At 60.1% G+C, this 12,245-nt stretch overlaps 1 protein-coding gene across 1 annotated transcript; it reads left to right on the top strand.

Annotated features, from left to right (window-relative positions):
- Positions 1 to 771: 771 nt before the first annotated feature.
- On the top strand, positions 772 to 11,654 carry LOC102942192 (C-type lectin-like). Its single transcript, XM_043522003.1, has 6 exons — positions 772 to 804; positions 1,318 to 1,397; positions 2,651 to 2,745; positions 3,544 to 3,684; positions 7,655 to 7,766; positions 11,336 to 11,654. Exons 2-6 carry the CDS (start codon positions 1,331 to 1,333, stop codon positions 11,401 to 11,403), a joined length of 483 nt encoding a protein of 160 aa, XP_043377938.1. The 5' UTR covers positions 772 to 804; positions 1,318 to 1,330; the 3' UTR covers positions 11,404 to 11,654.
- The last annotated feature ends 591 nt before the right edge of the window (positions 11,655 to 12,245 follow it).

Genomic DNA, 12,245 nt, shown 5'->3' with positions numbered 1-12,245 from the left:
TTTTGCTAAAGACAGAGAATAATGACTGCTCTAGGGAAGGGAGATCAGGCATGTCGGTTCAGCCCATCTCCTAGCATAAGAACACAGGGATTGTTGAATACTGAAAGGCACTAGAAAGTTAATACTTTTCACAAGCATCTTGTGATTACTGTGGCAGTGAGTTCCACAGTCTATATTATGGAGGTCAATAGCTGGATTTACCTGGATAACAAGAACATGCAGAGCTCTAACAGTGAGGATAAAACTATCCCAGAGCTCAGGCTGGCCTATAAACCCTCCTGCTTCAGGGCATGAGCTGGGCGCTGAGCACTGGGGGTCAGGCAGCGACTTCACCAAAGCAGGTTATCTCCTCGCTGCCACTGCTGGGATTCTTGCCCCATCCCATGAGGCAGCTGGTCCTGGCCATGGCCAGAGACAGGAGACTGGGCTACAGAGCCCCGGGCTGGGGAAGAACCGGCTGCAGCCTGGCCGAGGGAGACGGCAGCGATGTGGGGGGAAGAAGGACTCCGGTTCCTGCAGAGGCCCAGGATGGGCCCGTTACCCAAAGCCTCTGCCTTTGATCTCACCCTAACAAAGGCTTCCTGATGGTCCCAGTTCAGCTGAAGGGCAGGTCACAGAGTCTCTGTTTGCTCTGGGTTGGGATCCTTGTATTTGCCAGCCGGGCTGATTTGCATGTTCAGCATCCTGCCCCCCCTTCTCTCCCCCACACCACACCCCCAGTAGGTCTATAAATACCCCTGAGAGAGAGCACCCTGTACAGGCTGAGCTCCGATCCTCATCGCTCCAGACTCGCCACCCAGACAGGTGAGTCCCTGCCCCTCCCGTCCTTCCTTCCTCCTCGCTGGGTGGCAGCCGAGCCCGTGATGGGGCCTCATGGCCGGACTTGCCCTGGGTGAGTCCCTGGGGCCGTCTCTGCCCCACCCCTTCCCCCACAGCGCGGCCCCCGCACCCTGTCCCCCGGGTCGGTGCTGAGCATCCTCTCCCTGGGGCTCCGCTCCCCACGCCCCTGCCTTGCCCTGCCCTGCCCTGCCCTGCGTGGCTGGAGAGGAGGGGCAGGGAGAGCCGCAGGCTGATGGGCCCATGGGAACCAGCCCAGGGAGACAGGCCCCACACAGCTCCCCTGCCCCACGAGGGCCTCTGAGTTGAATCCCCCCGGGTCTGGTATCCCTCTTCGGGCCCATCCAGCCCAGCCAGGCCCCTTAGCAAACAGCCCAGCTCCGAAGCGTCTCCCCCCGGGAAATGCCCCATGGCGGGGTGGGGTCACTCCCAGGGTGTCTGACTCTTGTGGCCCATCTCCCTGGTGTGTTTTGCCCCCAGGGGAAGCGAGAAGATGGGGCCAGTCGCCTACTTCAGCCTCTGCCTCCTCGGCTGCCTGATCTTTAGCTCCTCGCTGGCAGGTAAGTCCCTGCCCGGCCCCTCTGGAAGTAAATTCATTTTCCTTGTCACTCCCAGAGCCTCTGCTCCTCTCCTGCTGCTGGGGGTCACTCCCCAGGGGGAGTCCAGGCCCTGCGGCCCCTCCCCAGGGAGCGGGTGAGAGAAGGTGGATGAAATGCCCCCCAGGGTTGGCTCTTCCCATGAGGACTGGGTGGGGCCAGTCCCTGGGCAACGGGCGCTCAGCCCCCATCAGCTACAGGCTCCCACCCTGCCCTCCCGTGGTCCCCTACCACTGCCTGGATGTGTCCCCATGGGGTCCCTTTCCAAGGGCTGGTCATGGCTCTGCTCCAGCCCTGGCTTCTCCCCCATCTGATCCCAGCTGGGCTGCCCCATTCCCTGCACACTGTGCCTTTCTCCTCTAGACTGTCCCATCCCTCCCTCTGCTGGGATACGGCTCTGCCCCGTCCTTCTGTGCCCCCAGCCCTGAGAAGGGCAGTGCCTGCACAGTGTTCCCCCTCCCCTCCGTCCCAGCCCCACAGATCCCTGCTATCTCCCCTCTTCATGCCCCATCTCCCTGGGCACCTCTCTCCCCTTCCCTCCTCCTACCCCCTAGATCCTTCCATCCAGAACTGGGCCCTGCTCCCGATTTCTTCTCTAGTCCCAGTCTGTGCTAACCCCATTGCTCCCCCAGCTTCACCCCTTGCACCTGGTTTTCCCTTCCCCAGCTCCCTCCCCTCGCCCCCCCCCCCCCCCCCCCCCCCAGTTTCCCTGGTCCCACTGTCCTCATGGCCCAAGGAGAGAAGGGGACAAACTCAGGCTGGAAGGAATTCCCTCTGCCCGAGGGCTTCAGCTGAATTGGGGCCACTGTGGCTGGCAGCTCCATATTCCCCTGCTTCCCAGGGCTGGGAGTCCATGGGGCTCCCTGGGGCAGGGGAGGGTCTATCAGCCACCCCACAGTGCACTGGCTCCTTCCTCCCCCCAGCGAGCCAGGGGGAAAGGAGCCCACGCCCCATTCAAACCCAGAGGCCCTGCCCTGCTGGGATCCCTGCTCAGGGCTGGGTTCCAGGGGCCCCGTTCTGCCGATGTGGGGTCTGGCCAAACCCAGCTTCTTCCTGCAATGCCAGGGCCTGGGGGGTCCTGCCCGCCAGACGCAGCCCCAAACGGGCTCCCGATGTTTTTCGTGCTAATGGGAAAGCCACGGCTCTGCCTCTGAAACAGCCTCTAACCGCGGTGTCCTGTCCTCACCATTGCCCCCCTCAATCCCCTCTCTCTGCAGGGGCACGAGATGTGACCTGTCCCGAGGGCTGGCTGCTCTTCCAAGGCAACTGCTATGGATACTTCTTCCAAGAGAAAACCTGGATAGAGGCTGAGGTGAGAGGCGGTGACGGGGGGTGGAAGTAGCGGGGCTCAGGGGCGCTGGGCTGGAGCCGGAGGCTGCGGGGATGGGGAGGGTTAGGCTCAGTATCGGAGTCAGTGAGTGGGGCTGGGCTGGGGAATCAGCTCCGGTGGGAGGGTGAGAGCCCAGGGCTGGCACATTTCACACTGTCCCAGCCAGAGCCCCGGGAACAGGCTGTGAGGAATCAACCTGCCCTGGCCAGGCTGGGGAGCAGAGTACAATGTAAACGTAGCTCCCGGTGGGGCGCGATCTCCTCTGGACCCAACGCGCCTGTCCTGTGCTGTGTCTGCCAGGGACGGCCTGGGCCAAGTGGGGTCCCGGCTCCAGAGGGGCCTGCTCCTTACTCGGTGTTACCAGAGCAGCTCCCTTGGCTCCGGGGGCAGGGCTGTGCTGAAGGTCTCCGGTTCCATCCCCACTGCTGGCTGGCATGTGGCCAGGGAGTCACTGCCCGGGACCTCATGGCGGGGCTGTGGCCCCGTGTAATGCTGGGGGGGCGCTGGGTGCATGTGGATGTGACCATGGGGCTGGGAATTCCCTGTGCTCGTGCTCTGGAGGGGCTGGGGAAACTGTGGTTCCTGTCATCTACATTCACAGGAGGAGGGAGGCTTCTCCTATTGGTGCTGGGGGTGGGGAGAGGCGCTAACAGGGGGTCCTGTCCCCTCCCAGCCCTTGCTGCCCGGGGGAGGCAGGGCCCCAGAACAGGGCTGGACTCGCTCCTGCTGCTCCCTGCAGTGGGGCTGGGGGGTAACTGGTTTTCTTTCTTCTTGGCCCAGGTTGAGTGCCGGCACCATGGGAACGGGGCCCATCTCGTCTCCATTCACAGTATGGGAGAAAATAATGTGTTGGCCCTTTATGTCAAGCGGTACCACAGAAAGAACAGTCCCGTCTGGATCGGACTCTTGGATCTTGAGCTGGTGAGTGCCCGGTGCCCGCTGGGCCCCTGGCAGCCCCCCTGTGCCCCGGGTTCTGTTTCTCTGCTCAGTGAGGTCATTGTTTGGGGGGGGTGCCACCAGAGCAGGATTTCCATTGGAACGGGGTGAAAAGGGGCTGTAACCGTTTGGGTTTTCAGTCACCGGATCGATCCCCAGCGCCGGGGGCAGAGTATAAACTGCTGGTATTAATATTCACATTCGTTACACAAGCGCCCAGGGACCCCCACACCGGCCCGTTGTGCCAGGCGTGTAAGGTCTGAGCACGAGGGTCAGCCCCAGCCTCACATGGATGAGACGTCTAGACGAGGGCTCGGGGAAAGGGGCAGCCACACGGGCAGGGCGAACAATGCTGAGCCCTGGGAGTGCTGTCGCTCTGGGTGTATTCATCCTCAGGGTGGGCTTAGTGATGGGGGGATCCCCTGGCCAGAGGCGCTTCAGCTCCAGGCCTGTAGCGGGAGCCCTGGTGGGGCCCGATACCCACCCAACACAGGTTCAGGACAAGGCAGTTCCTGGGGCTGGTAGGAACGGGAAGGTGGCAGATACCCCTAGCTACAGAGGCGTAATCACTTACAGTTCAAAGTGGGCAACTGCGGTTCTTGTTTGGCCCCTGGGCCAAGCCAGTTGCGAGTCAGGGCTCTGCAGGCCAGTGCCGGGGGGAGGGGGGCAGCGGGGGGAAGCGCTCCAGTCCAGTCTCTAGCCCAGCAAAGAGGCTGGTTTCCAGGACAGGATCAATTAGTGTCTCTCCCTGGGGCCCTGCCCAGCTGCTGCTGCTCCCCCATGGACTCAGGGGCAGGACGCCGGCAGGGTTGCTGTGTATGGTCGTGTGTGTGACGTGGGACGTGCATGAGGACAAATCTTCTACGTAATCCACACAACCAGCTGCGGAGGCTGAACGGGCCGTTTCTGAGAGCTCTGGGCTGGTGGCTCGTGGGGGGGGGGGGGGGGGGGGGGGCTGGCCCTGCTGCCCGGCGGGAAGCCGGAGGGCAATGCCGCCGGTGGTACCGATGGGAGACGGGGGAGCTCTGTGGGCAGCACTGCGGGGCCGCACAGACGCTCCCTGCTGCAGCCGCTCCTGTCTGGACCAGAGCACGGGAGAGGCTGGTGCTTCGGGGGGCAGCGACGGAGCAGACTCCTGCCCCAGGCTCCCTGCAGCCGACAGGCGAGAGGCTGTCACTTGCTAAACACGCCCGGCTGCTCTTGGCTTCCTCACTTCTCACTGTGATCAAATGCCAGAGACAGAGACCTCCTGGCCCATAGAATCATAGAATATCAGGGTTGGAAGGGACCCCAGAAGGTCATCCAGTCCAACCCCCTGCTCAAAGCAGGACCAAGTCCCAGTTAAATCATCCCAGCCAGGGCTTTGTCAAGCCTGACCTTAAAAACCTCTAAGGAAGGAGATTCTACCACCTCCCTAGGTAACGCATTCCAGTGTTTCACCACCCTCTTAGTGAAAAAGTTTTTCCTAATATCCAATCTAAACCTCCCCCATTGCAACTTGAGACCATTACTCCTCGTTCTGTCATCTGCTACCATTGAGAACAGTCTAGAGCCATCCTCTTTGGAACCCCCTTTCAGGTAGTTGAAAGCAGCTATCAAATCCCCCCTCATTCTTCTCTTCTGCAGACTAAACAATCCCAGCTCCCTCAGCCTCTCCTCATAAGTCATGTGCTCTAGACCCCTAATCATTTTTGTTGCCCTTCGCTGGACTCTCTCCAATTTATCCACATCCTTCTTGTAGTGTGGGGCCCAAAACTGGACACAGTACTCCAGATGAGGCCTCACCAGTGTCGAATAGAGGGGAACGATCACGTCCCTCGATCTGCTCGCTATGCCCCTACTTATACATCCCAAAATGCCATTGGCCTTCTTGGCAACAAGGGCACACTGCTGACTCATATCCAGCTTCTCGTCCACTGTCACCCCTAGGTCCTTTTCCGCAGAACTGCTGCCTAGCCATTCGGTCCCTAGTCTGTAGCGGTGCATTGGATTCTTCCATCCTAAGTGCAGGACCCTGCACTTATCCTTATTGAACCTCATCAGATTTCTTTTGGCCCAATCCTCCAATTTGTCTAGGTCCCTCTGTATCCTATCCCTGCCCTCCAGCGTATCTACCACTCCTCCCAGTTTAGTATCATCCGCAAATTTGCTGAGAGTGCAATCCACACCATCCTCCAGATCATTTATGAAGATATTGAACAAAAACCGGCCCCAGGACCGACCCCTGGGGCACTCCACTTGACACCGGCTGCCAACTAGACATGGAGCCATTGATCACTACCCGTTGAGCCCGACAATCTAGCCAGCTTTCTACCCACCTTATAGTGCATTCATCCAGCCCATACTTCCTTAACTTGCTGACAAGAATACTGTGGGAGACCGTGTCAAAAGCTTTGCTAAAGTCAAGAAACAATACATCCACTGCTTTCCCTTCATCCACAGAACCAGTAATCTCATCATAAAAGGCGATTAGATTAGTCAGGCATGACCTTCCCTTGGTGAATCCATGCTGACTGTTCCTGATCACTTTCCTCTCATGTAAGTGCTTCAGGATTGATTCTTTGAGGACCTGCTCCATGATTTTTCCAGGGACTGAGGTGAGGCTGACTGGCCTGTAGTTCCCAGGATCCTCCTTCTTCCCTTTTTTAAAGATGGGCACTACATTAGCCTTTTTCCAGTCATCCGGGACTTCCCCCGTTCGCCATGAGTTTTCAAAGATAATGGCCAAGGGCTCTGCAATCACAGCCGCCAATTCCTTCAGCACTCTCGGATGCAATTCGTCCGGCCCCATGGACTTGTGCACGTCCAGCTTTTCTAAATAGTCCCTAACCACCTCTTTCTCCACAGAGGGCTGGCCATCTCTTCCCCATTTTGTGATGCCCAGTGCAGCAGTCTGGGAGCTGACCTTGTTAGTGAAAACAGAGGCATGCCATGTCGCAGCCTGTCACCCCTCGGGGCGTTAACAGAGCCTGGGGCAATGTCAGCACGGCCTCTGCCCCTCGGCAGCTCCCCCTGGGCAGCTCCCCCTGCACCCACCCACTGAGGAGCTGCCCACCGAGGGACACGGCCCCATACAAAAGCCTGGGGAATTAATAACAGGGACAGGTCAGGGTAAGGAAGCCAGGACCAGGAGCAAGCTGAGGCGGCCAGGACTGAGCAGGAGCAAGGCTGGGAAACAAGCAGGAGCAGGCCATGGAGCAGGGCTGGAGCAGGACAGGAGCACGGCGAGGCGCAGCAGGCACAGGGAGGATCGCGGCCGTGGCATGAACACACTGAGCAGCCAGAGAGCTGCTGGGCTAAGAGCCGGCCAGCTGCCCTTCCTGCCCAGGCAGGTGGTGCAGTCAGTCCGGTGGCCTGCAGCCGGCTGGCTGCGCTGGTTGGGTTGCCAGGTGACTAATTCTGCTGCAGGCCCTGATCCCCGGCAGTGCAAACCCCAGCTTCATCCAGCGCCCCTGTCCCACAGAACTAACTCCGTGATCTCTGCAGCGGGGAGCAGAGTAACTCTCCTGTGGATGGGCTTTGGGAGCGTCGTCGTGTTGGTCGGTGCACACGGGAGAGAACGGGTCAGCAGCGTGGGTCCGCGGGACAGCGCGTGGGATGACGCTGCCGCGATTGCCTGTCGGGCTGGGCTGGAGATGGACGTGGAAGCTGAGGGCAGGTCGGGGTGCGCTCCCCTCGGCGAAGTGGGGATGGCAGGGGCAGGGGGTGCTGGAGACTCTCCCTTCACTTGCTATTTTCATGCTTCCGAGGGCTTGGGCTGGTCCTGGTGTAACTTCAGCTGCCAGTAAGTGTAGCCCTGGTTGTCAGTGCTGACATTTCATAGCAATGATCAGTGTCTCCAGTGTCACTGGGCAGCCTCTGCCCGTGCCCTTCTCCTGGCCCCTGGGCTCTGGGGCATGTCTCTAGCTATGTAATCTTGGTTTTACAGGGGCTCTGCTCTCCTTTGTCTCTGCAGAATCAAAGCTGGAGATGGGCCGATAAATCCCTGGTCAGCTTCAGTGCTTGGGATAACGGGCAACCTGATAATCAGAACCTAAACGAGGCCTGTGTAGTGTTAGAAAGGCCAGGTAAGTCGGTGGATCAGACCCACATGCATACAAGGGGAACCCTGGCAGTTCTCTGACCGCACAGGTCCTGAGATACTGATCCGAGTTGTCCCCAGTGCGCTCTGGGGTGCCGATCCTTGCTCCTCTCTCTTCCCTGCCCCATGCTGGGAGGGCAGTCAGGAGAGAACCCCTTGTCTGACCTGGTAAAACTCCTACTTACCAGATCCCCGCATCAGATCACATCTCTGCTCCAGTGACAGGCAGGAGAGACATGTGCACGCATGCACGCACACACCCCTCTGACCCCAGACGGGGACTCTGCTGAGCTGTTAACGGGAGATGGCTCTGAGTTGCTGTTGCGCCCCGACGAGGGCCTTGAGCAGGCTGAACTGTGCAAACACTGATCCACACAATGTGGGCACCAGAGCTGCATTTGGCCCCCTCATGGGGTCGTGCTAATCACAAGCATTCGCACACTCACTGGCTGCTTGTGAAAGTGTTGCATAGTCTCAGAACGTTCACACATTGAGCACGAATGACCATGGGCGGCGAGTTCTGTGGGCCCGTGGTGCCCGGGCACCAGGAATGTTCCTGTCCCAGGGGCCCAGCTCCAGCAAAGTCCCCCCCCCCCCACCCAATACACTCACTCCCCCCGCGCTTCCCCCGGCCCCACCTGCCGCCCCATGGTGATTTAAAACAGCCGGGGGGCTCCCGCCACCATCCACGGCGCAGCGGGGCTGAGCGGCTTCCCGCGCGCTCGCTCCACGTGGCTGCCGGCAGGTCCTTGCAGCCCGTGTGAGGGGGCTGGGCCGCTGCGCGCTGCCCCCGCCCCAAATCACCCTGTGGCCAATGGGAAGCTGCAGGGGCGGTGCCTGGAGACAGCAGTGTGAGGAGACCCCCCCCCCGGCCTGCCCCACCTAGGAGCCGCTGCCAGAGGGGATGCCCCAGGTAAGGACTGAACCCCCCCCATCCACTTCCAGAGCTTGCACCCACAGCCCCTCTGCAAACACACCCTTCGGCCCCCAAATTTCCTTCTGCGCCCCCACCCCCGCACACCCTCTCGCTCCCAAACTCCCTCCCAGAGCCTGCACCCCTCACCCCCTTCTGCACCCCGCACCCCCTCCCCCCAACTCCCTCTTGCACTCCCACCCCTCCCCTGCACCTACTTTTGTCCCCAAACTCCCTCCCAGAGCCAGCACCCCCACCCCCCCCTGCACCCCCGCCCAGAGCCTGCACCCAGCACCCAAACTCGTTCCCAGAGCCTGCACCCCAGACCCCCTCCCCCACCAAACTCCCTCCCAGAGCCCGACCCCTCACACCCCCTGCACCCAAACTCCCTTCCAGAGCCTACACCCCCACCCCTCGTGCACCCCAATTGCCTGAACCCCAGACCCCCTCTCCCACCCAAACTCCCTCCCAGAGCCTTAGGCAGGTGTGTGTGAGGAGTTTGCCGGGGGTGGGGCGGGTTTCTAGGTGTTCTGGGCACCTCCAAAATTTCTACAAACCTGCCGCCCCCGCGAATGGCAGTTCCCATGGAAACTGTCTCCTCAGGGGATCATTAGCAAAAGCTGCAGCCTTGGAGCAGACCCCGCGGGGAGGGGAAGAGGTTCCGACGGAGACCGGCCAGTGTTGGTGGATAACGACGGGTCGCTTGGCAGAGAGGTTTTGAACAGGAAAGGGGTGAATTTCACAACAAATCCCCTGCCCCCCCCCCAGATCACTGAGTGCTGTGTCCGCGCGGGGCCTGCCGTGCCCATGGGTGTGGGGCCGGAGGGGCAGGGCTGGAGGGGCAGGGCTGGGCTCAGACCAATTCCACTTATCACTGGGAGAGGCCTGGGCCCGCCATGAGCCGGGTGTGGTAGACAGTCCCACGCTATGGTAACAAGCAGCCAGTGGAGCCCTGGGCTCTGTAGTAATTGTTTAACCTTTGATTGAAACTGTGGTTCGTGCTGCGGAAGGTTGTTCCCTCTGCAAGGTGGTAAGGCTGCTACGTGCTGCTGTGCCTGGCGCTCCCACGCCAGCCGCGCTGGCAGAGAGTGCCCCGTGCCGGTGCCGCCGGCCTCCGTCTCATTCGTAAAGACAGACCACGGGCTGCGTTCGGCGGCAAAGGCGCTCGGCCAGAGCTAATGCCCTGTGCAACGGGTCCCAGGGCCACTAACACGTGACGAGGGAAAGGTTCTGTCAGGACACCAGGGTCCTGTCCCCTCGACCGATACAAAGATTTCCCTCCTGTGACTTCCCCTTGCAGACATTGATACAAACAGGTTACCTATTTCACTCCAGATGTTGTTAGGTACCCCCCTGATTTTATACCCGCTAGTTCAAACAAACATCCTCATCCATGATCCTGTCATCCCCTCCTTACCTTTACAACAGTTGGTGAGTTCTCTTGCCCTCGCGTGGGAATTGGTTTGCACAGTTCCTTGGGAACTCTGGGTGTTCTTCCACCATCCTCGCTGGTCAGGAATGTGCTCACTTAGTTAGCCAATACCTGGTGCATTGCTATTCTGCCAAGGCCAGGCCTAATCGGGTTCACAGCCTTTGATTCACACTGCTAGTTATGCCTAGGGCTCCAGCAAGGCCTACAAAATATTAATAATTTGTTACTTTTATAAACTATTTGTAAAAACCCAAAAAAATACGTTAAAGGAACATGAAGGTCCCAAAGTCAAGGAAGTGGCAGACTAAGGCTGCCCATGTAACCTTAACGGAGCCCCTGGTACGTGTGCATCGTGATAAGGTCTTGAGTTACAGGCTCACTGTCCGTCAGGCCTGATGCCAGCAGATGGGCACAGCCAGGGCTGCAGTCACTGGACGGGGGATAGAGCCAAACAGCAGCAGAAACCCGCACCCATGAGAACAGGGCTCTGAGAGTGGCCTATTCCCGCCGCGGAGCTCCCTGCTGGCCCTGGGGTGCTGCTGAGGGCCTGAGCCCACCCACCCCAGCCCCAGGACTGTCCTCCCCTAGGCGCTCTCTGGCCTGACTCAGCAGGAATACGACTGCCGGGGCAGCCCGGGGCAGGACACAGACACCCCCAGAGCAGAGGGGTCACGGAGTCTGAAGGGGGAACGTGCTGCTCAGTGCACAGTAGCCGGGAACACTGACTCCTGGGCAGGGACACACCCCTCTGCATGGCGGCTGAGCCCGGCCTGGGACAGATGTTCCCATGGGTGTAGCCAGACCCAGGCGGGCAGGACAGGGAGGGGGCCTGGCTGTGGGGCAGCTCGCTCAGCAGGGAGGAGGCAGCAGCCCGATTCCTGAGCGGGTGCCCCCAGTCCCGGGGCAGGGCTCTCGCTCTCTCCTCTGCCCTTTGCTGGGGTGGGGGGCACGTGGGGTGGGGGAGGTAGGAGGAGTAGCACATGGCCCAGGCGTCTCCCCTTTCACGCTGAGCCTCAGCATCTCTTTGTGGGATGGGGCTGCCCCAATCTGGGGTGCTCAGGCCTCCATCCCATCTTCCTCTTCCTCAGGCCATGCACAGCAGCTGGGATCTTCTCCGAGGGGCACGGAATGGGCAGGATTGGGGTCACTGTACGAGCAGGAACAGCCCAGCCTGCCCCACCCCATGGATCATTTCTGTTTTTCTTTCTAGGTTTTCAGAAATGGCACGATTATCCCTGTGAACAAAGATACCCTTTCATTTGTAAGCGCAAACCCTAAAGGCAGCTCACCTGCACCTGGGGGCTCTGAACACCTGGGCTGTGAGTGAATCGGGTCCCTCCGGCTCCCCTGTCAGCTGTCCCAGATCCTGTATCGCCCAGCTGCAAAGCCCCTTCGGCAAAGCACCGCTGTGTTACGCTGTGTCACTCCCGCTCTGCTGTGCCCCCTTCTCTCCCTGTCGCACCCACGCTCTGCTCTTCTCAGCGATCTCAGCACAGTGACGTGAAAATAAACTTTCCCTGGAGCATTCAGCTCAGTGTGTGTCTCCTTCCTCCTGTTCCTGATCCTGGCCTGGACACTTCCATATGTCGCCTGTTCCCTAGTTGTCATGGAGTGTGGGGGAGTCCAGGCCCTGCACCCCTCTTCCTGGGATTCACTGAGACTCTCAGCCAGCCAGTAAAACAGAAGGTTTATTGGACAACAGGAACACAGTCCAAAACAGAGCTTGTGGGTACAACCAGGACCCCTCAGTCAAGCCTTCTGGGGGAGCAGGGAGCTTAGACCCCAGCCCTGGGGTTCCCTGTGTTCCTCCACCCAGCCCCAAACTGAAACCAAACCCCCCGCCCCCACCACCACCACCCCCAGCAGGCTCTCTCCTGCAGCCTCTGTTCACATTCCCGGGCAGAGGTGTCACCTCCCCCTCCCCCCTCTTGGCTCAGGTTACAGGCTCTCAGGTCTCCCATTGAAACTCTCCTGCCACATTCCCAGGTCAACACTCCCCCCTCCCTGCTGCGTCACATCCTCACATCTCTCCCCCCTTCGAGACTGAACTGAGCGGGGTCACTGTGACCAGTGACCTGGGGAAGTTCAGGGCCCCCTCTCCGGGACAGCGCATCCGCTAT

Source organism: Chelonia mydas, chromosome 1 (genome assembly GCF_015237465.2).
Source record: "Chelonia mydas isolate rCheMyd1 chromosome 1, rCheMyd1.pri.v2, whole genome shotgun sequence".
In the NCBI taxonomy this organism is placed as follows: Eukaryota; Metazoa; Chordata; order Testudines; family Cheloniidae; genus Chelonia; species Chelonia mydas.
This window is presented reverse-complemented; position numbering and strand designations above follow the sequence as displayed.